General features: G+C 40.4%; 1 protein-coding gene across 1 annotated transcript in view; it reads right to left on the reverse strand.

The window, feature by feature from the left end:
- PDE11A (phosphodiesterase 11A) overlaps positions 1 to 27,558 on the reverse strand; it is a 1,463,629-nt gene that overhangs the window by 497,762 nt on the left and 938,309 nt on the right. Inside the window, exon 8 of the mRNA XM_053698495.1 lies at positions 5,238 to 5,305. Coding sequence (XP_053554470.1) covers positions 5,238 to 5,305 — 68 coding nt within the window. The remainder of the gene's footprint in view (positions 1 to 5,237; positions 5,306 to 27,558) is intronic.

Below are 27,558 nucleotides of genomic sequence, written 5' to 3' on the forward strand. Positions count from 1 at the left end.
ATTTTGTTCTTTTGCTATCTTTATTTGAAAAAGAATGAATCTAAGCTAAGGAGACAACACATTTTTGGTTCAGTACCATGGACACCACTTGTTTATTGGTGCTGTCCAATCAGCAAGGACAATCCAGTTTGTTCACCAAAAATGGGCCGGCATCTAAACTTAAATTCTTGCTTTTCAAATAAACATACCAAGAGAATGAAAAAAAATTGATAATAGGAGTGAATTAGAAAGTTGCTTAAAATTGCATGCTCTATCTAAATAACGAAAGAAAAAATTTGGGTTCAGTGTCCCTTTAAACTACCTCAGTGCTCCTATACATAAGGATTTGTAAGAGACCTTGGCCTCTAGTTATTAAGGTCTGGCGGACCTGATCCGACACTGCGGATCAGGTCCGCCAGACCTCGCTGAATACGGCGAACAATACGCACCAGCAGCTCACAAGAGGCCGCCAGCAGGGAGGTGTCAATCAACCCGATCGTACTCAATCGAGTTGATTTCCGGCGATGTCTGTCCGCCTGCTCAGAGCAGGCGGACAGCTTATGGAGCAGCGGTCTTTGTGACCGCTGCTTCATAACTGCTGTTTCTGGCGAAGCTGCAGGCTAACCAGAAACACAGGGCATCAAGCTCCATTCGGAGCTTGATACATATGCCCCCTTATGTAGTACTTTTTTAATTTTCAAAATAAAGCTTTATTGGCGAAATGTGAAAAATACAGGGCATTAATATGCTTACATTGCAAAGTCATTTGTACAAAATTTCAAACACCTGTACAGTTAAGGTTTGATTATGTCATTTCGCAGATAGGAATTAGTTCAAATCAAACAGCATTAGAAAAAACTTCGTCAGATACCACAGAAATGTATACTGACTATATAACAATAACGTCTAACATCAGCTGCTTAGTGATACAAATTATAAATACATAGAAGATATCAGAAAGAAGGATAATCATAATTTCTCGAGTACAGATCACATGGTATTTATCGATTTTCAGCAGCTTACTCATATCACACTGCTGCCTATAATACTGTACTCCTAAAAAAAAGTAGATATCTAGAGAGGTAGAATAAGTGGGTAAGGGTTACAGGATGTAGAGATGAGGGAGGGAAAAGGGGAGGGGGGAAAAAAAAAAAAGGGGGGGGAAGGAGGAGACTCTTCCCCTTTAAACTGTGTACCAGCTCAGGCCATTGCGACACCTCGTTAATTCATAATCCTCTTCCCTCCCAGATCATTAGCATCATCTCATGTGTACCTAGTTTTCCTATTTTGAGGTAGTGGTATCTTTCGAGTCTCAGCAGGTCTGCCACTTTAGCTCTCCACTCTTGAACACTGGGGGTGGTTTGTTTTTTCCAATATATGGGAATCAAGCTTTTTGCTCCATTGAGCATCACCAGAAGAAGCCTATACTTATCTTCCCTCGTGATCTTAGGCAGCTGATGGTATAGTAAGTAACTTGGATTAGGAGGGATGATCACCTCGAGGACCCTACTCATTTCGGCCATTATGTCATTCCAATAAGGTGTTAGTAGGGGACAGGTCCACCAAATATGTAGTAGGGTGCCATTTTCTCCGCATCCTCTCCAGCATCCCCCATTTGTGTGGGGGTATATGTGTTTTAACCTTTGTGGGGTCAGATACCACCTGCTCATCAGTTTGTATTGTGTTTCTTGAACCCTAGCTGAAATTGTATGTAGTACTTTTTTATTTGGTCTTAGGCGTTTGTGCAACTTAATAGTACTAATTTATTGACCTCAGAAGGATGAAAAGGGGATATGGCTTTGTCTGGTTTAAAACCTGTGGCCCATAGGTTTTTAAAAAGCAGCAGGTATCAATCTAAGCCATATAAATTGAAGCCTGTGGTGTCACCTATGTTTTCTGGTGTTAATAAGAATTCTTATGATTTATATAATGATTTTTCCCCAGGCGGACTGGAAACACTTTAGCACACAGCTAAATGATTACAGGCAGCTGACATTGCTACCCAAATTCATGGTGTTAATTTATCAACCTCAGGTGGATGCTGAGCTGTGCCATGCTGTTTAACAATATACACTAAGCACTTACAAATAACTTACAGGGGCAATGCAGTCTGCTTTTTTCGTGTGAAAGAGGACATTTAAAACTAGTTTCCTGTTTTCTTTAAACAAGCCTCAATATAAATTATGCTAAGTGAAAAAGACGAGGAAACAAAATCCTCTACTGTAGATTTAGTGGCACACAATAGATCATTGTATAGCCCATCTTTACACACCTCAACAGAAAGACCTGTATTACCATTGTTTTCCACTGGACTGTGGGCCACATTACAAGTGGAGCACTAATTTACAATCCCGCTTGAGCGTTAATTGCACTAGAAGTTAGCTATGCACACGTTCATATTATGATTTGAAAGTAAACTGCTCACGCGCTTACCCGACGGGCACAACAAGCTGAACTTACAATATTGCATGTTCGTTCATGTATTCCCCCATAGAAGTCAATGGAAAAATCTGATCGCACACTCTCATGTGCGCTAACCCAATATGAAAATATGAATATTTCACATTACAATTTTCTTTACATAACATATATGTTCTATTTATTTATAAATACATATTTCACGTACTTATATCTGATGTTTTTTGTACAATATTTATCTATACCTCTATATATACATTATTATATATAGGTATTTATTTATACATATATATATATATATATATATATATATATATATATGATATATATATAGGAATATCTTTTTAGAAATACTGTGCATATGCTATGTGCAGAACATTGGAATGTGAAATATTTACAGTAAATACTGTACATAGTTAAAATCTTTACTAAATATGAATGTTGCACACATGTGCTTTTTCATATTCTTATATACTTAAAGTGAATGTAAATATTGATGCTAAAGTTCCCGGTTTTTAAAAATTCGATTAAAAACAAGGGCACTTTAATTCATCAAAATTTACATTTCACTCGTGTTGTGAAAAAAAACTTACCTTTTAATCTTGACAGCTGCTCCAGCTTCCTCCCCCCATCGCAAAGCCTCTTCCTGGGTCTAAAATGAGGAATCCGGCTTCCTCCAATCATGGCGTTGAATCAAACACTGATTCCCCTGGGGGGGAAGCTGTGATTGGAGGATGACCGATCCATCATTTCTGATGTCAGAAATGGCTAGCGACGACCGGGGGAAGCTGGAGCGGCTGTCAAGTTTAAGTTTAAAAGGTAAGCTTTTTTTTCACAATGAGTGAAATGTAAATTTTAATTAATTAAAGTGCCCCTGTTTTTAATTGAATTTTTTAAAAACGGGCACTTTAGCATCAAAATTTACATTCACTTTAAGGGACATAAAACAGGTTGAGATCTGTGCATTTCCTAAAAGGGCTAATTAATTAAAAATAGTTTGCATTAAAAAATTGTTTAAAAATAGCTAGCAAGTATTTTCAAATAATTTTCAAAAATAAGCAAAAGGAATTACATAGCTAAACTGCCTGGAGCTCCACCCCCTTATCAGTGTTTAGACACAGGCATTGTAGTTCAAATTTTTGCATTTTACCAAAACAACAAAAGATATATGGATACAGCCATAGAAGGAAATGTGTGGGGGGAGTTAGAGCTTTACAATTCAGAAACTGAAAAGAAAGAGATAATGGTGATGCACTGCAGTATAAATTTGCAGGTGAAGTAATTAAACTACATCCTATATAATAAATGGCCAAGTATGTTTGTCAGATGCAGTCATGCGCAGTAGAGACTGCACATGACAAACATACCTGGCCGTTTGGATCCTGACACTCAGCACAGAGCAAGGCTGAAGCGGAGTGTCAGGAGGCGTGGCCGACGGGAGCGTCGCGGTGGGGGCGTGACCTGGCGCGGCGAAGGGCGTGACCGGAACGCGATGCGATGCGAGGCGTGGTTGGGCACGGCGAGGGGCATGGCCGAGTGGATGCTGCCGCGATGGGGCATGGCCGGAAAGGGTGCCACGATGGAGGCGTGGTCAGAGAGTCAAAGGGTTTGAAAGACAGAGCCAGAGAGGGAGCAAGAGAGGGGGGAGAGCAAAAGAAAGGGGGGAGAAGGGCTAAAGAGTGGGGGAGAAGGGCCAAAGAGGGGGGAGGGAGAGCCAAAGAGGGGGGAGAGAGCCAAATAGAGGGGGGAGAGAGCCAAAGAGGGGGGAGAAGGGCCAAAGAGGGGGGAGAGGGCCAAAGAGGGGGTGAGAGAGCCAAAAAGAGGGGTGAGAGAGAGCCAAAGAGGGGGGAGAGAGCCAAAGAGGGGAGAGAGAGAGCCAAAGAGGGGGGAGAGAGAGAGCAAAAGAGGAAAGAGAGCCAAAGAGGAGAGAGAGCAAAAGAGGGGAGAGAGCCAAAGAGGGGGGAAAGAGAGCAAAAGAGGGGAGAGAGAGCAAAAGAAAGTGGGGAGAGAGCCAAAGAGGGGGGAGAGAGAACAAAAGAGGGGGCAGAGAGAGCAAAAGAAAGGGGGATGTATATGTATGTTTCCCAATGTTAAAGCCCTTGGTCTGTCTTTTTTTCTAACACCTGAGATCTCATATATTTGAGCCCTTATAACTTTTTGTGTGCAATATTTTTTTGAATAGTTTGTATTAGATAGTTTTATTATGAGTGTAACTATACCTTAAACTTAAAAAAAAAAAAAAAAAAAAAACTTACAGAGTGAGCGCTAATAATAGTAACTGATTAGAAGTATGGGCATAGTAACTGATTAGAAGTATGAGCATAGTAACTGATTAGAAGTATGGACATAGTAACTGATTAGAACGAAGTATGGACATAGTAACTGATTAGAAGTATGGATGCTTACATTTGCTGTAACTATACCTTGTAATGTAATTTTGATGTGCTTTGTGCAACTTTTTTTTCACAAAACAGTTAACCAGAGCTCTGAATTTGCAGTAATCATTCTAGCATAAATCACAATTTCGTTCAAGCGATTGTGTTTACTTTCAACTCGTAATATGAACAATAAGCCTGACTAGTGCCACCCCTTATTGCTCGTGCGCAAAGATTTGCGCTCCACTTGTAATCTGACCCTGTGTAAGTAATTATTTTGAATATTGTTAATATGTTTAAAAAGGAAATTAGGGTACCTAGTTGTAGGTCAAATTATTAAGATTTACATGTAAATATTTTGAAAAAGCTTACTGAGCCAAAATGAGCCAAATGAATGACATTGGCTAGTAACATAAACTGTACTTGCATTTGCACTAGTAACTATAAAAGGAAATACATTCTTACCTCAAAGAGCCTTTGATCTGCATCATCGAAAGGCTTCCCATCTAGCCTGTTCAATACTTGTGCTACACCTTTTAAAAAATAAAGACATATAAAACATTGGTTAATGATAACTTCTGTTACAGGTGTTAATGATTATATTTGTCTGGTAAACACTAAATAAAAGTCATGTAATATAGGAAGACACACTGACAAAAGGACATATGTCTCAAAAGAATATAGCTGTGTACATAAATAAGCATATTTTAAAAATAATTCTTTATCTATTTTAGACTTTGTGGAAATTTTATGCAGCACATTCCTTGACCACAAAAAATGGTTAGACACCTGAGACGAGATTACATATACAACATAGCTTTCAGCGCAACTGCTGAGACCCACGCCGCCCCGTAAGTTCACCTCACACATCTGGTGAATCACATATATGGTGCCGGAAGCTCATATACTGCCGTGAGTAGGATAAACTGGAGAGGTTCAGAAATGTGCAGAAATACACATTTCTAGAGTCGCCAGTGACTTATGGCAGTTTATGAAATACCGGCGCCTAAGTATAAAAAAAAAAAAAAATGTTTAAAAACACGGAAAATTCTAACCCGCCTCAAAACCCCTATATCCGCCATCCCCCCACATCGCAACTAATAATCGCCACCCCCCACAATGCAATCTACCTATTCAAACTTTTAACACCTAAGCCGCCAACCCCCATATCGTAAAGTACCTAATAAATGTTTTAACATTTGCCCCATACAAATGCCCCTTTAGGGGCAATGGGTAGATTAGATTTTTTTAGAGTTAGGTCTTTTTTATTTTGCGGGGCTGGGGGTTTTACTTTTAGGGGATAATTTGTATTTTTTTAAAGTAAAAGAGCTGTTAAACTTAGGGCAATGCCCTACAAAAGGCCATTTGAAGAGCTATTGGTAGTTTAGTGTTAGAGTAGGGGGTGTTTTTATTTTGGGGTGTCTTTTGTTTTTATAGTAATAATAATTTCGTTTATTTTTTTCTGTAATCTTAACTTTTTTTATTTTTTCTAATCTTAGGTTTTTTTATTTTAATTTAATCTTAGGTTTTTTATTTTTATGTAAGCTTAGGTTGTTTTTTTCATGTAAAGATAGGATTTTTTTTGGTAATTTTAAGTAATTTTTATAGGTAGTCTTTTTTATTTTCATGTAATTGCAGTTAATTGGGGTTAATTTAGGGGGTGTTAGGTTAGAGGGCTCAGTGATTAGATTGATACTTTGCGTTGTGGGGGTTGGCGGTTTAGGGGTTAATAGGGTTATTAGGTAGATTGCGTTGTGGGGGGCTGGAGGATTAGGGGTTAATAGTTTTAATAGGTAGTTTGCGTTGTGGGGGTTGGCAGATTAGGGGTTAATAGTGTAATAGTGTAATTAGATAGTTTACAAGAACTGATTGTGCAATGATAAATGCCGAAAGCGGATCATGTTGGACAGACCAATGATAAATCGGCCCCATAGTATTAAAGGAGGGATTATTTAAAAAAATTGTGATATTAAAAATACAGTAATAAACAAGCCAATAGCACTAACATTTGACTATGTAAATAGCATAATTATTTGTAGTACATAAAAACCAACAGAGGTCATGTTGACATCATGACATTATATTAAAAGAAAGAAAGGGATAACAAATATACAGGTATGAATATTATATTATTGAAAAATGAAGGTGATAAACACCCAGGAGGTGGCGCACTAAAAATAACTAGCAAAAAAAAGGGAATTGGTAGAAATGTTTGTAATGTGAAAAAAATGTGTCAAAAGATTTTTTTTTTGGTTTTAAAAGGTGTATAAATAGTAAGTGGACTCTCAAAAATGAGAAAAAAATTGTGAAATGGTAAAATATTATTTAACATGATAAAGTAATAAATTTATCAATTCTGGTGACAAATGTGAAATTGGTCAACCTTAATAAATGACAGAAATAGTGTTCATGTTAATGAAACAAAAGTTCAATTGCTGAATTTTTTTTCAATCCAAGGGAAAAAAGGAAGTGTATCAGGCAGCTCCACTTGGGGAAATGATCTCTGTTCACCTCAATGATCTAGGTTAGAAAGAAAATGGGTGCCTCATAGTGAAATCCATATGTGATATATAATAAAGAAGGTAAATAGTAAAATTTACAATTTTTGAAGGCACTAGATAGTGCAAACAGTCAGGCTGACACTTGCAGTAGTCAGCTAACTGGATACTGATCCTGTATCAAGGTAGAGACCAGTTCTCAGGTCACAGATAAGATCACGGGGAAGTTTGAATCCAAGTATCAAACAACAGGCTGAAGATATGGTGCAGGCAAAACCAATTGTGAAGTAATTATTTTTATAGAAACAACACATGTGCAAAGTCCATGTGTGTAGTTAGGCAAATGGATATAAGTATGTCCAACGTATTCTGTATAGTCAGATAGCAGAGGTGTAGAACTATACACTATATACACAGTAAAAAAGGGGGAAACAGAAGGACAGCGGCGTCAATACCAGTCCTGACTCACCACTCCAAGGAAGGCTATTCCGGTATTTCTTCGCACGGTAAGTGGGCAATCAACCACCGTTCACTTCTCACAACCAGAGGACGTATCGCTCACCTCTATGGTGTATGTTTCAGCTCCGTGGCAATACACCTCTTCACGAGGTCTGAGCGTTCTCTCCTCCTCGGCGTCTCCGGCCAGCATGTACCTTCTCAGCACTTCCGGGTGACGTCAGACGCTGTCCCAATCCAGCTCGCATACGTAGCGCTTCAGATGCTGTGTATAGTGATAGAACTCACAGAACCTCTATTCACAGGACAAAACTCCAAAGCTGGGAATAAACTTGAGAGACCTGCTCTTTCCTTCTTCACGCTATTTTTTGATGCCCATATATGTTTTAATTTTCTAATAAAGAATTGACTTTTTATTTAATATTTTTGTTCTTTGGATCGCTTTTTTCTGTAATTATTTTTATGTCTGATGAAACGACCGTGTTGTGTGGTCGAGAAACGCGTTGCAGCAACATTAAACTTGTCTTTTAACATTTATATACGGAGGAGTCTTTCTGCCTGATTATTCAGACTGAATTTGCTCTATCAGCACAGAGAACTTTACAAACCATTACTTCACAATTGGTTTTGCCTGCACCATATCTTCAGCCTGTTGTTTGATACTTGGATTCAAACTTCCCTGTGATCTTATCTGTGACCTGAGAACTGGTCTCTACCTTGATACAGGATCAGTATCCAGTTAGCCTGGATCAGCCTGCCTGTTTGCACTATCTAGTGCCTTCAAAAATTGTGAGTTTTACTATTTGCCTTCTTTATTATATATCACATATGGATTTCACTATGAGGCGCCCATTTTCATTCTAACCTATATTATATTATTATATAATTTAAAGGTAGGGAGACAATCCAGCAAAAAAAGCTAGAATTATGCAGCTAAAGCAGTCATTTTCAAACCTGACCTCAGGCTTCCCTAAGAATCCACATTTTGAGGATATCTGAACTGGAGCACAGGTGAAATAATCAGCTGATTATTATATTTTACCTGCTCTCATCCAAGGTAATCCTGAAAATCTGGCCTGTTAGGGAGGCCTGAGAACAGGTTTGAAAATCAGTGATCTAAAGGAACAGGTAATAAAAACATTTAATAAATGCCTGAAATATGCATAATGATAACCTGAGGATAAATTAAAACTAATCTAGATGAGCTTTAAGAGTTAATTTATTATAGTGCGAGCGGAAATGATACAATGTAGCATATAATGTCCGCTACACATCGATAAATGCACCAGCAGTTCTTGTGAACTACTGGTGCAATGCCGCCCCCTGCAGATTCATGGCCAATCGGCCGCTAGCAGGGGGTGTCAATCAACCCGATCGTATTCGATCGGGTTAATTTATGTCCGCTGCCTCAGAGCAGGCAGACAGGTTATGAAGGCTCGCCGGAAACACGGAGCATCAAGCTCCGTACGGAACTTGATAAATTGATCCCTTAGAGTTCTTATCTGTGGAGTATATTCTAGTTTTATAAATCATCGTACTGGATATGCTGTGATAAATCTTTTTTCAAATTTGAAGCCACTATAATGTGCTCATTAATCATCATTTTCAGTACTAAATGGATCATTTTGACAACCAAACCCCACAGGCAGAACTTTTTTTCACTTTCTGAGATGAGATTTTTTTTAGTGAAAATTTTTCTGCAGATCATTCTCAAATTAAATTCTATTTTTATTTAGGCAGTTACACTAAAGCACCAACCAATGTGTTGATTAACTGGAGAATAAAACAATTTGTAAAGTTTTCTAATATATTGCAGCAGATAAATATTGCTTTGCAAATTAGCTAAAGAGAAAAAAAGACATTTTGTTTTTAAAATGCCACTTGAATAAATCTGTTTCCTTTGCCCTTAGTCTAACATCACATTATTATAAGGAAAAATGTAGTAATAAAAAGGTGTGTTGCTCACAAACCATCTTACATTCACGAGTCACAGCTTTGCAGACCAGGAAAGTGTCCTGTTCGTTCTGCAGACATTACATAGCATGTTCTGCCTTAGGGAATCTAACTAATCAAAGAGTCAGTCTTGTCTTTTATCCAGTGGCATCACTAGGGGGGTGCGGGGGGTGCGGACCATACCCGGGTGACACCTTCCAGGGGGTGACACCACAGTCACCACATTATCATCAATTACATGTTTTTAATTTTTTTTTATTTTATTATGTGCTTGTGGAGACTGGCAGATGTGGGGTGTTCTCAGCACACCCGGGACCCGGGCACAGAGGCAGTGTCAGCAGGGCAGGGCTCCCGGCTTCCCAAACTAACAGCCGAGTCATGCATAAACCTGCGCAGTGTGCAGGCGCTATAACACAGTGCTGCACCGCACGGGCTTTAAAAGTCCAGCAGTGACATCATGTCTCTGAGACTGAAGGATATGCATGCATTACAGATGTGTGCCCTGTGCCGCCGTGCCAAGTCCAGGGAGCGGACTCGGAGTCTGTCTGTTCAGTTTGTATGGCCATCCTCATGCCTACCAGGCTACCAAGGTGGAGTGGATGTTGCTGCTAATGGCCGGGAATTAAGAGACTTCTTACCAGGTAGGAGTAGAGTCCTATGTTCCGCTTGCCGTGTCCCCCGCCCTGACCTAATTTAATTACAAGACTAAAACTGTCTATACTTATCCTGACTGTTAGGTTGCATAGAGCACACTCCCTGGCTTAGTGTGTTTTTTTCTAAGCTTAGTGGTGCCACAGCCAACACGCTCTCTTGATATGTCTAACGATACTGTTATAATGCTGTTTTTATCCCTGAATGGGGGGGGGGGGGGGACTCTCCTGACTTTATTGTGTGGCTTATAAGCATTAACCAGGAGTGCGTTATAAAATACATTATTATTGGTGTTTGGAACATAACTTGTCCTCAAAGCCTTTGACAGGTGCCCAAGCACTATTAACAAACTATTGTTTGTCTGTATATCAGAGTTTATCAGGAGGTGACAGTTTTTGTATATCTGGGGTGTAACAGTGTCTGTATGTCTGGTTGTGTCAGGTTGTGAAAGTGTGTGTATGTCAATGTCTGAGTGTGTCAGGTTTTGAGAGTGTGTGTATGTCAATGTCTGAGTGTGACAGGTTATGAGAGTGTCTGTATGTCTGAGTGTGTCAGCAGGTGTGTTTTTTAAATATAAAAATGTAAATATTTAATAATTCTGGCCCTTATTGTTTTAAAAATTGTCACTGCCTTGGAAATCTCAGCTTGATCCGCCAAGGGGGTACGTGGTCCTGCACTACTTGAATGAGGACCCTAGGGACATGAGACACCTGTAGATGTCTGGGGTCCCTGCACTGAGGAGAAGCAGACTCTTCAGTTAGTTTAACCTAAACACCAAAAGGATTAAGAACTTGATGTTACCCCTCTGGCATCATTCTGAGTGATTAAAGACTTGAATTTATATCTTAAATCCAGCGAGTGCAGTCCTTTACTGGAATTACTATATATATATATATATATATATATATATATATATATATATATATATATATATATATATATATATATATAAGTTATGATTTACAAGTAACATTAGTAAAAAAAAAAAAATATTCCCGCATGAGTTACCGCACCGGGTGACACTAACCCTAGCAACGCCACTGCTTTTATCAGAACCCCTATTTATGTCTAGCCAAAAAGCCTTAATGTATGGTTGTATGGGTCTTAAAGCCTACAACCTCTTTAAAACTGCATTTAATTTGCCATCTCCAAATGTCCTAACAAGCCTCAAAGTCCATTTGTAACTACTTGAAGCACATGGTCAGTACAGTAAAACTCACAAAGATGGCATTTATAATACCCCTAATGCAAAAGCCCTTAACTCTTAAACATTTATCACTCAAATAATGATGCCCATAAGAATTACCTCACAACAAATAGTCAGTCTAATGTTCACTGTTTACCAAAAACGTCCACTATAAGTAATACTCCAAGGATCCCATGATCCCACCACTGCAATGTTTACTTATTATGGAACTCTTTCTTTAGAACCCCAAGAATCCTGGGTCCTTAGTTTATCTTGCCAATTTATCCCAACCCCTGAGACTACCCCAAAACCAAATACATTTTGTTGCTACAAAAAACAACAGAAGATATTTATAAATGTACCATCACACGTTACCCTTATTTAGAGGAGCCAATCAGGACATTCTACTGGTATGGGCAAGACTTGTCCCTGTTATTTTGTTATCAGAATCTCCAATATTCAGTTAAATTACAGGAAAGGGGTAAAAAATATTGAAAATATATTGCAAAGGTGTTTCAATTAAATGGTTTATATTGCATGTTATTCATCTCCCTTTCAATTTTATGTTTTATATAAAAGGTTAGTGAGGTAAGAGATAGATATTTCTTTTAAAACTTCCATTAGACCTAAAAGTTAAACCCATGGATTTTCTTATATTTCTATACTTGTTTAATTACCTAAACACTTGCATTAATGTAAGTTTCATGCCATGAAAAAACAAACCCACCTTTAATAATATTTTATACCCTCTTTTAAATGCAACAAATAAAAATGTATTCAATGACGCTTTGAAGGGACAGTACAGCTGCAAATTTACTACTCTGTACATACCTAAAGTTCTTTATAAATGTTCCCAAAATGCACCTTCTTGGATTCTCATTGCTAGCCTACATGTAAATCCATAAGCTGTATGTAGACTGGGATGATGGTGCTCTAATTAGCTTACGTATAGGCAGTATATGATTGGCTGTATTGCCCATTGTTAAAAAAAAAAAAAAAAGACTTGCTACTGTGGGCTGTTGGCAAGGGTGCAAAATTAACACCTGAGAAGTATTTATAAATTATTGCAAGTCAGCACTAAGTTTTATTTACTGCAATGCTTTTAAAACAGTGTACTAGTAATTCTGTCTAGTAATTTTTTTTATCCCTGACTGTTAATCTACAGTAATATTTTCCAGCCCTATTGATTGATATGCCAATAGCATAAATTTATTTGGCACCCTGACAGTTACTCATGCTGACAGTGCAGAGTTGAAAAATTGTGAGACCAAGCTAACTGATCTGACATAAATAAATAAACAATTATATTGTTAATCACACACACAAGAATTTTTGCACATTTAGGTCCCTGATGATGTAATCAATTGTGCATGCAATTTGTGGCTCACAAGAGATAAGCAAATTTTAATGAACAGACATTGCAAGGGGTATATATAGGGGCTACATCATATATTAATTTTATTAGCATCTAGTCCCTGCTGTTGATGTATGATTAAGCCATTCATAAGATAGATAGAAGACAAAAGTAAAAAAAAAACACATCAAATGATCAAATTAATTTATCCCATCAATGAGCAATCTTGCTCTTTTGCTGCTGAGCCACTTCTTACCCCTGTGCTCAATCTGTTTATAGTCTTCTGCACTTATTGAATGTAAATATTAATTTCACTGCTTTCACAGATCATATGTTGTTTTTTCAGCAAATTAAGAAAGTGATTTTGTTTTTCATTTTCTATATTTATAAACACTAGCATGTGAGTCAATGGGGTCAATTTATTAAAGTCTGGCCAAACCCGGGTGACACCCTCCAGGGGGTGACACCAAATTTTATTGAAATTCAAAGAAATACAATGTTGAGATGCTTAGATTTTTTTTTTATTAGAGGGGCTGGCATTTGTGAACATTGGTGGGACTGGGGAAGATGTAGACACACAATTTTTTTGCCCCTTGAGCCAGTGCTGCAATTTCAACATAGTTTTCCCGGGTGCTTTTGCTTGTTTGTACTTTGCTTCTCCCCTGCCCAATTTCTCTATGAATGTTGTGGGCATGCCGTGGGGCTTGCAAAGTTGCGCTGCTAGCCTAAACCTGCCTGCCTATCTGTGCTCACTGCTCAGTGATATGTGGAGCAGTGGAGTCACTCACTGCTGTGCTGTCTCTCTAAACGGGAACTGGCAAATCATGAGGGGATGCCTGGCACCTGACCGCATGACTGTTTGACACTGTCTTTAAAGTGAAGGAGCCACGTATGATGCCCACCAGACCAATACGGTTACGGTACACTAAGTGCACACTGAACAGGTAGGAGGGCGGGCGGGGGTCTGGTGGTGGGCAGACTGCAGAAGTGATTGGCTATAAGAAGCGGTAGGCACGCGGCCCGGGGCTGTGCACTGACAGACTTGAAACAGAGTCAGAGAGCAGAATTTTCATAGTTTGCGCGCCTAAACCTTTTCTTCAGTGATTTATTTTAGAGTGCTCTGTTTATCTTTCATTTGATGCTCTGCTGAGCCAGGGAGCAGCTCTAGGCATGCACTTTATAATTAATGCAGTGCAGTTTACATATTTTGTAAGTGTGTGTCTGAGTTTTTGTGTGTGTGTGTGTCTCAGTGTCTTTGTGTGTGTGTGTCTGAGTGTGTTTCCGAGTGTTTGTGTGTGCATCTGAGTATGTTTTTAAGTGTGTCTGAGTGTTTGTATGTGGGTGTGCCTGTGTTTTTGTGTGTGTCTGCTTTCTGGGGGGGGGGGTGACACCATAACTTACCGCACCGGGTGACACCAACCCTAGTGACGCCACTGGTCTGGCCGACATGATACGCTGTAGTGTAGCATGTCCGCCAGACATCGCTGAATGCGGACAGCATACGCTGTATGTATTCAGCATTGCACAAGCAGTTCTAGTGAACTGCTTGTGCAATACTGCCCCCTGCAGATTCGCGGCCGCTAGCAAGGGGTGTCAATCAGTATGATCGTATAGGATCGGGATTGCTGTCCGCCGCCTCAGAGGTGGTGTATGAGTTAAGGAGCAGCAGTAGATGGCGGCGATAGGGGTTAATAGTTTTATTTAGGTGCCGGCGATGTCGGGGGCGGCAGATTAGGGGTTAATAACTGTAATGTAGGTGACGGCGATGTCGGGGGCGGAAGATTAGGGGTGTTTAGACGTGGTTTTTATGTTAGGGTGTTAGGTTTATTTGTAACTTTTTCTTTCCAATAGACATCAATGGGGCTGCGTTACGGAGCTTTTGTTTCCACGTTTGCAGGTGTTAGGCTTTTTTTTTGCTGGCTCTCCCCATTGATGTCTATGGTGAAATCATGCACTTATATTTGGGTGAGGTATGGAGCTCAACGACATCATATCGCCCGCGCAAGCCTGCTTTTTCAAAACTTGTAATAGTAGCGCTATAGGGAGGTGAAATACTGCCACTTTTGTGGCGGTCATTAATTTCCCTATAGCGCTCAAAACTCGTAATCTAGCTGTAGGTTATTTAAAAGTAGAAACAGGAATAGAAGGAGGATTTAGAACAACTGGAGGACATCGTCGGAATGGACTGTAAGTAGACATTTTCTCTTAACAACTCTCTCCCAGGTGTCTTTCTATTTGGATAAATTAATGATCTCTTCTAGTGAACCCACTCTAGTTAGTTCATACTTCAAATTTTCAAACAGACCCAGACAAAACTTGTCCAACAGGACAGGCTCATTCCATGCTGAGTCTTCTGCTAAGCATTGGAAATCTGTGATTTATTCCTCTATATTTCTTTTCCCTTGCTTAAAGGGACATGATACCCAAATGTTGAAGCACTTTAAAGTGATGCAGCATAGCTGTAAAAAGCTGACTAGAAAATATCACCTGAACATCTATATGTAAAAAAGGAATATTTTACCTTTAAATTTTAAGTATTCACACCCCACTGTAAGGAGACTTTAATCAGGATACTTGTCCCAAGACTTGCAAGCGAGTGTGTATCTGGCATGTACAGACACAGTCATGTTATTTTCCTATTCAGTTTAAGTAAATTTACTATGAAAATCTCATGAGATCACATCAAAGGCAAAACATTACCTCAGCACTGCTGATACTGATTGGCTATTGTTTTATTTTGTTTGTTTGTTTTTTCAACTTGCAGCTTGACAGCAGCTGAAGTATAACTATTTACACAGCACTTACTCTGGTTGAGGTAAAATATCTTCCTTTTTTACATAGAGATGCTGAAGTGATATTTTCATGTCAGCTTTTTACAGTTATGCTGCATCACTTTCAAGTAATTTAGCAAATTAGTACTATGTCCCTTTAAGAGCTCTTAGGGACGTAGTAGTAGTGGATACTCTATGAGGATAATAAGGCAATAACAGTCCGTAAAGGCGTACCTGCGGAATATGTCCTGGGCTGTGGTGAAAAAAGTTCTTGGCAGGAGGTGATAAATCAACAGTATTGAGTTTGTTCTCCGTCAAACTTACCTGGTAAAGGAACTTTAGGTTAAGGCGTGATAACCGCAACTTCTTCAAAGGCTGGAGAAGTAGGTATAAAAGTAGGAACAGCGGAACTGGTAGAAGCAGGGCCCTAAAGCATACGTTCTAATCAGGCTTGTCCCGCTTGCAGTTTTGCTTGTGAATTCTGTAATGCTTGCACTGTCTGAGTAAGGGTGTATAGCTGCTGTGTAAGGGCCGCAAAGACCTCCGTAATCCCTGTGGGCTCCATTAGGGCTTGGTTATTTATCAGGTGTTGGTAGCTGGAGCCCAGATGCAGAGAATTCTCGACTGTTCTGAGGCAATTCTTCACAGGCAAACAGATAAGTTGCAGACCTCTAGTTAGCACTAAAGTTCAAAACACTTAACACAGTACAAAGTCAATATCCAAAAGCAATTGAAAATCAGGCCAGAGGTCAGGGCAGGCAGAGAAGGTTCAGTGACAAGTAGCAAGACCAAGGGTTGAAGGACTGGAAAATCAAAAAGCAAGAAGTAGTAACGCCAGGCATTACAATAGAAAAGCTCTGTAATAACTGTTTGCATTTATACCCTGGTGACATCTCTTCTGGAGGAGCTTAAATGATCCTTCAGGTAATATCTTATACGTGTTTACTATACCTTTAAGAGAAGAACAGTTGTGCACACGCACTCCCACTAGATTAGCACAGGAAGCAGAATGCAGACAGAGCACAGGAGGACCTTGCAGAGAGCGTTGATGGATAATTATACCTCGCAGAGGGATGCTGACAAGACAAGACATTAGAGTGGAGTCAGGACAAGTTTAGGCACCACCTCATCTTACCTCCATTCTGTTGTTTTTATTTGGGGGGTTTGGTTGGGTGGTTGGTGGGTGGGTTTTACTGTTGGGGGTTGTTTGTATATTTTTTTTACAGGTAAAAGAGCTGATTTCTTTGGGGCAATGCCCCGCAAAAAGCCCTTTTAAGGGCCATTGGCAGTTTAGTGTATGCAAGGTTTTTTTTTTTATTGGGGGAGGGCTTTTTTATTTTGATAGGGCTATTAGATTAGGAGTAATTCGTTTTTATTTTTGATAATTTCATTTTTTATTTTCTGTAACTTAGTGGGGTTTTTTTGTAATTTAGTTAATTGTATTTCATTAATGTAATTTATTTAATTTTAGTGTAATGTTAGGTTTAACTGTAAGACAGGTTAGGTTGTATTTTACAGGTAACTTTGTATTTATTTTAATTAGGTAGCTAGTAAATAGTTAATAACTATTTACTAACTAGTCTACCTAGTTAAAATAAACACAAACTTACCTGTGAAATAAAAATAAAACCTAAGATAGCTACAATGTAACTATAAGTTATTTTGTAGCTAGCTTAGGTTTTATTTTATAGGTAAGTATTTAGTTTTAAATAGGAATTATTTAGGTAATAATTGTATGTTTTATTTAGATTTATTTTAATTATATTTAAGTTAGGGGGTGTTAGGGTCACATTAGGGTTAGGGTTATGCTTAGGGTTACTTTAGGGTTAGGGTTAGGTTTAGGGGTTAATATATTTATGTAGTAATGTGGGAGGCCAGAGGTTTAGGGGTTAATAGTTTAATTTAGTATATTTCACTGTGGGGGGCTTACGATTTAGTGGTTAATAGGTTTATTATAGCGTTGGTGTGGGCAGACGGCAGATTAGGGGTTAATAATATTTAAATAGTGTTTGCGATGCAGGAGGGCGGCGGTTTAGGGGTTAATAGGTTTATTATAGTGGCGATGATGTTGGGGAGCTGCAGAATAGGGGTTAATACATTTTAATAGTAGCGGCGATGTCCGGAGCGGTAGATTAGGGGTTAATAATTTTATTTTAGTGTTTGCGATGCGGGAGGGCCTCGGTTTAGGGGTTAATTGGTAGTTTATGGGTGTTAGTGTACTTTGTGACAGTTTAGGTATGAGTTTTATGGTACATCTTTGTAGCATAAAACTCATAACTACTGACTTTAGATGGCTGTACGGATCTTGTCATTTTAGGCTGTGCCACTCACTTTTTTGCCTCACCGCAAAACTCGTAATAGCAGCGCTATGGAAGTCCCATTGAAAAAGGACTTTTTTTAAAGTGCAGTACTGACGTTGCGTGACGGCCAAAAAGGTGTGCGGTACACCTATTCTGACAAGACTTGTAATAGCGGCGTTAGGGAAAAAGCATTGTTATGAAGCATAACGATGCTTTTTGAGTCATAACGCAAAACTCGTAATCTAGCTGCTAGCGAACAATGTTACCACTGGGTTAAACAAAGCATCAACAGGGGAGAAGCAATGCAGATAAAAGTCCAATGCAGGGTGGCGGAGCCAGCCGTGCAACTGAGCAGACGTGTTTCTCCACAGCTCCGGCTCTAAGCCGACAAATTTCATGATTCTAACTGCTCAAAACTGTCTAAATTATGATATGACTACAGCTACTGCAGTTGTCAAATGGACAACCCAAATCCTAAGGAAATAGCCTAAAGTGCGCTGAACATCATCTGCTTCCACAACACAGACAGCCGGGTGGATTATTGGAGAGCGGCCACCGTAGCATTTAAGTAGCACCTACTGCCTAGCGATCCTCTACAAAGGTAGGAGTTGGTTGAAGGCTCTTAGCACAGATGGAACCAGCTAGTATCCTCAGAGCTCTGGAGGGGCTTCTACGCGAGCATTTTCACACAATGGAAAAGCACGTGGCAGCGGCTTTTAGCTTAAGTCCAGACCCCATTTCAAAGACCCTCTTGAAGCCGGGTGCTGACAATGGAAATCCTTCTGATGGTCTCAAATACCCTACTGACCTACGACACCCGAGGCCATCCAGGGCACAACAACAGAGGACTCTCAGGTACACACTCTGGCACTACCGTGCACTCACCTTAAGGGACATATTAGAGGTCCATGCTCAACTGCGGCATGTGAGCTGGTACAATGTTCCCTGCTTGCCACGCATCTGAAACCGACTCCTAATCTACTTACCATTCCGCCTGGAAGCTTCGCCCACGTGGATGAAGGAGCGCAATTGCCAACGCCGCTCGCTCAGCAACCCTGCTGCCACTACCGCTATGTCCACTCCTTGGATTTGCAGTGGGACACTGGTGGCACACTTTCATGGTTAGCCCGAGGGGTTGATAGCCCTGCAAGAATTTGGACTATAATTTAAAGCAGCCCCTTATTCGTAAGAGCCTTGTGAGAAGATGGGTAATGGCTCATATCTGCTAGCTAAACAACTTCTTACACACCATATACAAGTGCTCCGAGCTGGTGTAACAGCTTTCCTCAGATTGGACTTATTGATCTATACAGTGTGGGGTACAAGTGAGTTAGCGGGTGCCTATGGAGTAGATTGGGGCACCGATCCTGGTATTACAATAACCATGCTGCCATGGACACTATAATAGTTATTGCCCCTTTGAAACGTCTCTGTGAAGTTCTAACGGAGCTATGGCTATATAATCCAACATATTATACCATACTACTTTGTAGCCTGTGTTATTACATGTTCATGAATGTTCTTGTTCTATCTATATCCTTATTATGTCTAGAGGCTCTGTTTGTTAGAGTTCCTATTTAGAGACTGACATCTAAAATTGGCATGATTTCTCCAATAGTCTGCTTAACCATGTTCTGTTTATATGGTTCCGTTTGCTTATTACTAAATATTGTATACAGCCTCCACTATTCTTCCCAAAAACCACAATTTATAAAATGAGGCATATTTACATTTACCCCTTTTATGTTATATTAGGTTATCTATCAAACCTTGTCTGCTAATGTTTATGTCTATTATGAATGGTCTTACTCACTAATGTTTTCGCTAGAGAGAATTTATATTGTCTAGCATAAACTCCTACTTTACAGCATCCCTTTTGATTCAATTGCCCATTCCATATTCCATACTTCACTATATGTACCTATCTGATATATATTTTTATTGCTTTATCTATTGGTTAACACAGATAACAGACATAGGTGACCATAATAATGTATGACCTAATGCTCCTAGCTACGCACTACTATAACGCTCTCACTAAATGTAAAACTGTTTAATTTTGGACTGGAGGCTTCTGGGAGCTTATCTACCACTCACTATTGTCTTCAATATGCCATAGTATGCTCTGGGGTCTGCTTCTTTAAGCTTATGTACATGATAGATGCCTTGACGTACAGTTACCTCGTGTGACAATGAATTGCTATTATAAAGGATTTCACATTTTTGTTACAACCCTGAGGCGATTTCAGAGTCACATGCCAATTAGTTTCGTTTCTCATACATACCATTATTTAATATATACTGGTGCACAGCCAGGTCTTGAGCCCATTAGGATACTGCGCACCGTACTTGATTATGCTTTGACATGGGTTAATGAGCCTTGAGCCAGTGGCCGCAATAGGAAATGGGTTTTAGCTGGTCTATATATCTGTGGAATATTGTTTGTAGCACACCATATTGTCTCTAACTTTTAATATACCTTATATTGAGACAAGCTCGTTATTACTACCTTGTTTCCTGCTTAATATTGATCCTCGCAGTGTGTGGGTTATTGAGTTCAATTTTTCATTTCATTCCTTTGTTATACCTTTAGGCTAGCACCAATGATATTATTATAAGGGGGTTGGGCTGCCAGCCGCCAAGACAGCAAGATCCTCTTTCCCACCATTTTAGCTCGGTGCAAGCCCTTATCTATAATTGGGAGCTTGGAGACATGTAACTGTTCATAAACAAAACAGGCTTTTTTCAGTGTCCTTATTATAACTACTGAATATATAGATACCAATATATGAAATACACTCCATATATATTTACTTATTATATTCTAATTCCCACCTCCCCCCCCCCCCCCATAATAAGCTTCCCACTCCGGGAGAATTCACTAAGTGGTTTATCTTGCCCATGCCGCACCCTAAATATTATACCATACTTAGATATCATACCATATTATTTTAGCAAAAGAATGGCGCCTTCATTGTACCTATTGTTTGAAATACTAATTGACATCCTATTCTAAGTTACCACATTTTATATATTGCACCATACCTACATATCCTATTATGTTATCTAAACATATAAATGGGGCCCTCTTTGTTGATATTTGTTTTTTAACATTTATGTTTAAATATACTTACCAGATTTTTCCATAGGCTTAGCATATATTGTTGCATACTTTTCTCCTAGCTTGTACCAAATATTCTAAATTCACCTTATTGTTCAAATATTTCACCTTTTGTTATTCCTTGAAATTATTTTCTTGTAAGCCTTATTAAAATATATCCTAACTATAGTTCTAAAAAAAAGAATAAAACAGAGGTTCTCCATCAGGGGTCCATGAATGGCCCTGTCACATCACTGTTTACCTGCTTTATATTATGCTACAGCATCTTGCGGTCTACAAGTGGCCGCTTATATCTTTTAGTAGGTGTAATGTTTGAACAGAGTTTATTGCTTATATCTAATGGGTAATTTGTAATTTAACTGTATTATGTATCTATACGATCTTGTTTTGGCAGCTTACTCTGTAACAATTTATTCTCCTTTTTATTATGTATTGACAATTAATAATTGTTTGTTTTGAAAAGAACCTCAATAAAAATTTATTTAAAAAAAAAAGTCCAATGCAGTTAATGTTCAGTATCCAATAAAGAGGACTTTTAACTGCATTGCTTCTCTCCTGTTGATGCTTTGTTTAACTCAATTAACATTGTTCGCTAAAATTTATTTTAATGACAGGTGTGTTGGAGAAGTTCTACCTACTTTTCGGTTTACCTGTGAGCAGCGACTTTTATGGTAGCAATTTGGTGAAGCAGGAACTATGCCACAGTTACGTTTGGAATCTTCCTGTATATCCCTTTGAATTTTGCTACATGCTGTTCAACGATTGGGATTGGTGGGTGACGGAACTACCGCTCCATACGGCGTTAAGTCTGAGGTGTTCTGAGGTGCTAGATGAAAGCCGGCGGTGTTTGTGGTAAGCCATAGCACACTGATAGTACTATACGCATTGGGATTTAAACAGCATCACCCTGATCACTGAACTTTACAGAGATGTTTACATTGAAATGAGTTACAGATTATAAAGGGTGGTATATATACCAGTCAATATTATAGTGCTTTACCTCTGTAACCTATATAGATTGGTCTGATTAGAGGTCCACTGTCAGAAGCTGAAAAGAATCACAGAAGATCTAGAGGACTCTGCTTATATTGTGGCAGACTTAGCCATAAAGTCAGGCTCTGATGATTAAAGCATTGTCAGACCTATGAGAAATTGCCTTTTTGGCCTCACCAGTCTCACAATCCCTGGTTCCAGGGATATTTTAAAAGAAAGTGGGCTGAATCTCTCTGTTCTGATGAGTGGTGGTGTGTCTCCTATAGGAAATAATAGGAATTGCAGTTTCAGTAAAAGTCCAACAACATTGCCACTTATCTCTGATTGCGATACTGTGACTGTGCATTCACTAAAACAAAAAAATGGTTTCTGTGTAGAAAAATTTCAAATAATGCATATGTAAATTAAGTTTCTCTGTATATTCACTAAATTTCACACAATGGAAATTCTCGCCACTGAAAAGCTGGCAAGACTGATATGGGCTGAAAAGGAGCTGTGATGAGAGCAGGATGTGATGTCACTAGTATGTGGGCGGGGCTTATGTCTGGTGTCTGTGTCGCAGTTAGTTTAGTACAATCAACCTGACTAGATGTGTATTGTTATGCTCTGCAATAAAATAGAGTTGTACCATCATTGCTGTGTCCTGCATATGTCCTGCATCTCATGACATGGTGTCAGAAGTTCTGGACTGCGCTTCTGTTCCTGATCGATTGCAATGTCAAAGTTTACCCCACCTGAGCCTTTTGACTTTTCTCAGCCTGCAGCTTGGCCCACATGGCGTCAGCGGTTTCAGCGCTTCAGGATTGCATCCAAACTGAACAAGGAGAGTGGTGAAGTACAAGTTAATTCTCTTTTATACTCTATGGGGAAAGATGTAGAGCCAGTGTTCAATGCTTTTACTTTCCAAGAAGGGGAAGAAGTTAACTTTGATATAGTTATGGATAAACTCAGTGCCCACTTTGTGCCCAAAAGAAATGTGATTCATGAGAGAGCTTGTTTTCACAAACGTAATCAGCGTGTGGGAGAATCTGTGGAGTCATTTGTGCGCAGCCTGTATGAATTAGCTGAATTCTGTGAGTTTGGTGTTGCTAAAGAAGAGCAAATCAGAGACAGAATAGTTATTGGAATTGCAGATGCTGAAGTCTCCCTGAAGCTGCAGTTAGAGCCTGATTTAACGTTAGACGGGGCTATTAGGATGGCCCGCCAGAGTGAACTGGTGAAAAAGCAAAGTGCTGATCTGAGGTCTGAGAGTATTGTGAATGAAGTGCAACAGTCTAGGAAAATTACTAGTGAAAGGCACAGTGTGAGCGGTAGATCTAAAGTACTGGAAAGGCCTAGAAGTGGATGGGCGCAACATGGTCGATGCACACGGTGCTACCGGGCTCATGATCAGAGTGCTATATGCCCGGCCAGAGATAAAAGATGCAGAAAATGTAACAGAATAGGCCATTTTGAAGTGGTGTGTAAAACTGAATACATTAAGGAGATGCAGGTGGACAGTGACCAGGAGGGTCAGGAAGTGTCTTTTGTGGGGTCTGTTGTGGAACGGACAAGCTCAGAGGAAGATTGGAAAGTTACTTTTACTGTAATGGGAGCCAAAGTTGATTTTAAGATTGACACAGGAGCAGATATCACTGTAATGTCTTTTGCTGAATTTATGAAACTGCCTCGACAGCCCCAGCTGGCGAAGGTTACTACAAATGTCCATAGTCCTGGTGGCCGCATTGATTGTGTGGGGAAATTTCTTGCCAGCTGTGAGTACAAACAGAGGAAGTTCACCATGTGGGTGCATGTGATCCAAGGTCAGTGTGTTAACAGTTTATTGAGCAGAAAAGCAGCCTGTGACTTGGGCCTCGTGGCCAGAGTGAATAAGATCTCTGAAGATATGTTTGGCGAGTTGGGCCTACTGAACTGCAAACCTGTCCGTATAGCACTTAAAAGTGACGCAGTCCCATACAGTATTTCTACTCCTCGTAGAATTCCGTTCCCGCTCATGCCTCAAGTGGAGAAAGAGCTCATGCGCATGAAGTCTATGGGGGTTATTGAAGAGGTTGTTGAAGCAACTGATTGGTGTGCCCCCATTGTTCCAGTTGCAAAGAAAAACGGAAAGGTGCGCATCTGTGTGGACCTGAAAAGGTTGAATGAGGCAGTGAAGAGGGAGAGATTTGTGCTGCCGACATTGGAAGATATAGCCCCGAAGTTGGCTGGGGCGAAGTTCTTTTCTACATTAGACGCTTCTAGCGGCTTTTGGCAGATCCCCCTGGATCCAAAGTGCCGCAAACTGACTACCTTTATCACACCGGTAGGTCGGTTCTGCTTCTGCAGACTCCCCTTTGGGATATCCTCCGCTCCTGAAATCTTTCAAAGGGAAATGAGTTCTCTCCTGAGTGGCCACGTGGGCACAGCGGTCGTCATGGACGACATTCTAGTGTATGGGTCTACAGTGGAGGAGCATGATCAGCGTTTGAGTTGTGTGCTGCAGGCTATCAAAGAGTCTGGGCTGAAGCTGAAAAAAGAAAAATGTAATTTTAGGAAAACTGAATTATGCTACTTTGGGCATATCATCAACGGGGATGGCATCAAGCCGGACCCCAAGAAAATTCGGGCTATTGAACAGATGAAAAGCCCTTCTGATGTACATGAGCTGAGACAGATATTGGGCCTTGTAAATTACGTGGGCAAGTTTCTTCCAGATTTATCTACAGTTTTACACCCTATCACAGAGTTGCTTAAGAAAGATGTTGCCTGGGTCTGGGGACCCTCACAGGAAAAAGCGTTCCTGCATGCCAAGTCACTGCTGGGGTCTGCCCCAGTGCTGGGGTTCTACGACCCTTCAAAAAAGACTGTGGTTAGTGCTGATGCAAGCAGTTATGGGTTGGGGGCTGCACTCCTGCAGCTGAATGACAACAAACTACAGCCCATCGCCTACTGTTCCCGCACACTGACGGCTGCGGAGTCAAAATACGCTCAAATTGAGAAAGAGTGCCTGGCTGCAGTTTGGGCCTGTGAGCGCTTTCAGCGTTATCTAGTGGGTTTGGAGAAATTTAGTCTGGAAACTGACCACAAACCGCTAGTCCCTCTAATCAATTCTTATGACATTGACAAAACACCCTTGAGATGCCAGAGACTTTTAATGAGACTGCTCAGGTTCAATGTTCAGGCAGTGCATGTGCCGGGGAAACAACTGGTTGTGGCAGATACACTATCCAGGCTCCCGCTGGCTGCTGCTGAAGAATCCTCCACGGAATCGGATGTGAAAGTGTATGTTGATTCAGTTCTGGCCTCTAAGTCCATTTCTTCAAGGAAACTGGAAGAGATAAAGAAAGAGACATATTTGGACACAGATCTGGAAGAAGTTATAAGGTACATAAAAGATGGCTGGCCCGAGAGCCGGGCAGCCTGGATGTCTTTAAATGCTTACCAGCCAGAGAGGTCGCAGCTCACGGAGCTGGAGGGGTTGGTGCTGTTCCAAGACCGCATTGTAATTCCTGTCAGCATGAGGAAGGAGATGTTAAACAGGATTCACGATGGCCACTTAGGCATTACAAAGTGCAGAGAAAGGGCAGCTACAGCTGTGTGGTGGCCTGGGATCAGCTCCGACATTGCAAATCACGTGTCAAAATGTGCCTTTTGCCGGGAACGCCGGCCTACTCAGAGAAGGGAGCCCTTAATGTCTACTCCGCTGCCTGCGGGGCCGTGGCAGAAAATAGCTGCTGATTTGTGTGAACTGCACGGGAAAAAGTTTCTTGTTGTGATCGACTACTATTCCAGGTATTTGGAAATTGCACCCCTGAATGATATCACAAGTCAGGCCGTTATCATTCGCCTGAAGAGTTTGTTCGCCCGCTGGGGCATTCCAATGGAGCTGGTGAGTGATAATGGTATGCAGTTCGCTTCTACAGAGTTCAGTGCTTTCAGCAGGGAATATGATTTTGTACATTCCACATCAAGTCCACATTATCCGCAGGCCAACGGAATGGCTGAAAGGGCAGTTCAAACAACAAAATTCATTCTAAAGCAATCTGAGCCGTACCTAGCCCTTTTGTCATACAGGGCGACGCCCATTCAAGCCACCGGGTTTAGCCCGGCACAGCTGATGCTAGGACACCAGATTCACACCACTTTACCCTCAGTGGGTGTCTTCAAGCCGCCTGGCCCTGTTCCTCGGGACGAAGTCCTTAGGAGGGATGAAGAGGCCAAAAAGGGTTATCGTTTCTTCTACGACAGGAGACATTCTGTCAGGCCTTTACAGGAACTGAAAGCGGGCCAAAGTGTCAGAATTAAACTGGATGATGAGAAGAAATGGAAGACGCCTGCTACGGTAGTGGGCTGCTCTCTAGAACCAAGGTCTTACACAGTCCTTACAGAGGGAGGGACGGTTACACGCCGTAACCGAAGACATCTTCAGCCTGTACCAGAGAGTCTGGAACCGGATACCTCAGTACCACCGCCGGTGGGATCCCCTGTTCTAAGAGAGGTGCCTTCCCCTCAGCAAGATCACAGCGGGGATATATCTTTGCCTCCAGCAGACTCTTGTTCACCATCTTCTGTATCAGAGGACAGTTCATGCAAAGTTACATCAAGCGGAAGAGTGGTGAAACTTCCGGCCCGATACAGGGACTGACTTTAGCTAGAACAGTGACCGGAAGTATGGGCAGAATAATCCCATGGTCACTGTGGACTAGGGTAGTCTACCCCGATGTCCAAGTCAGGATGTAATTTATTTGTTCATGTTTTCTAATCTATCTGTTTTTATAATGTTCAAAAACAAAAATGTTGTTGTATACCCTGTTGGTGTACCTTGTTATTTATTATATGCAAATGTATGCTTTGCCTTTGAAAAAGGGGAAGATGTGATGAGAGCAGGATGTGATGTCACTAGTATGTGGGCGGGGCTTAGGTCCGGTGTCTGTGTCGCAGTTAGTTTAGTACAATCAACCTGACTAGATGTGTATTGTTATGCTCTGCAATAAAATAGAGTTGTACCATCATTGCTGTGTCCTGCATATGTCCTGCATCTCATGACAGGAGCATCTAACATGAAGAGCAGTGCTTTTAAAATTAGAAACTCTCTGCAATGTTTCCCCATTAAAATACAGGTTACTCTTATGGAACGCCCATGAAACACCCATGGAACACCAATATATTTCTTAGGTCTGTGATATAGTAACACGTCTTTTGACTGCCTTCAAACACTGATTCAGCCCTTTTTAAAATTTAACAGGCAATCTCGATCAGGCGATGGATACCTTTTAAAAATATCACCATTACCATGATGCTTTTAACATCAGGTCCCTAGAGGTATACCCACGGTACACAACAACCCACTTTTCAGTTACTCTTTCATTACAGTGGAATAAACAATCTGCATCTTTGCAAGCTATGATAGACTCCAGGCCAACGGGCCGAATTATCAAGCTCCTTCAGGCTCGCCGGAAACAGCAGTTATGAAGCAGTGGTCTAAAAACCGCTGCTCCATAACTGGTCCACTGCTTCTGAGGCT

This window comes from Bombina bombina, chromosome 1, assembly GCF_027579735.1.
Source record: "Bombina bombina isolate aBomBom1 chromosome 1, aBomBom1.pri, whole genome shotgun sequence".
Classification (NCBI taxonomy): Eukaryota; Metazoa; Chordata; class Amphibia; order Anura; family Bombinatoridae; genus Bombina; species Bombina bombina.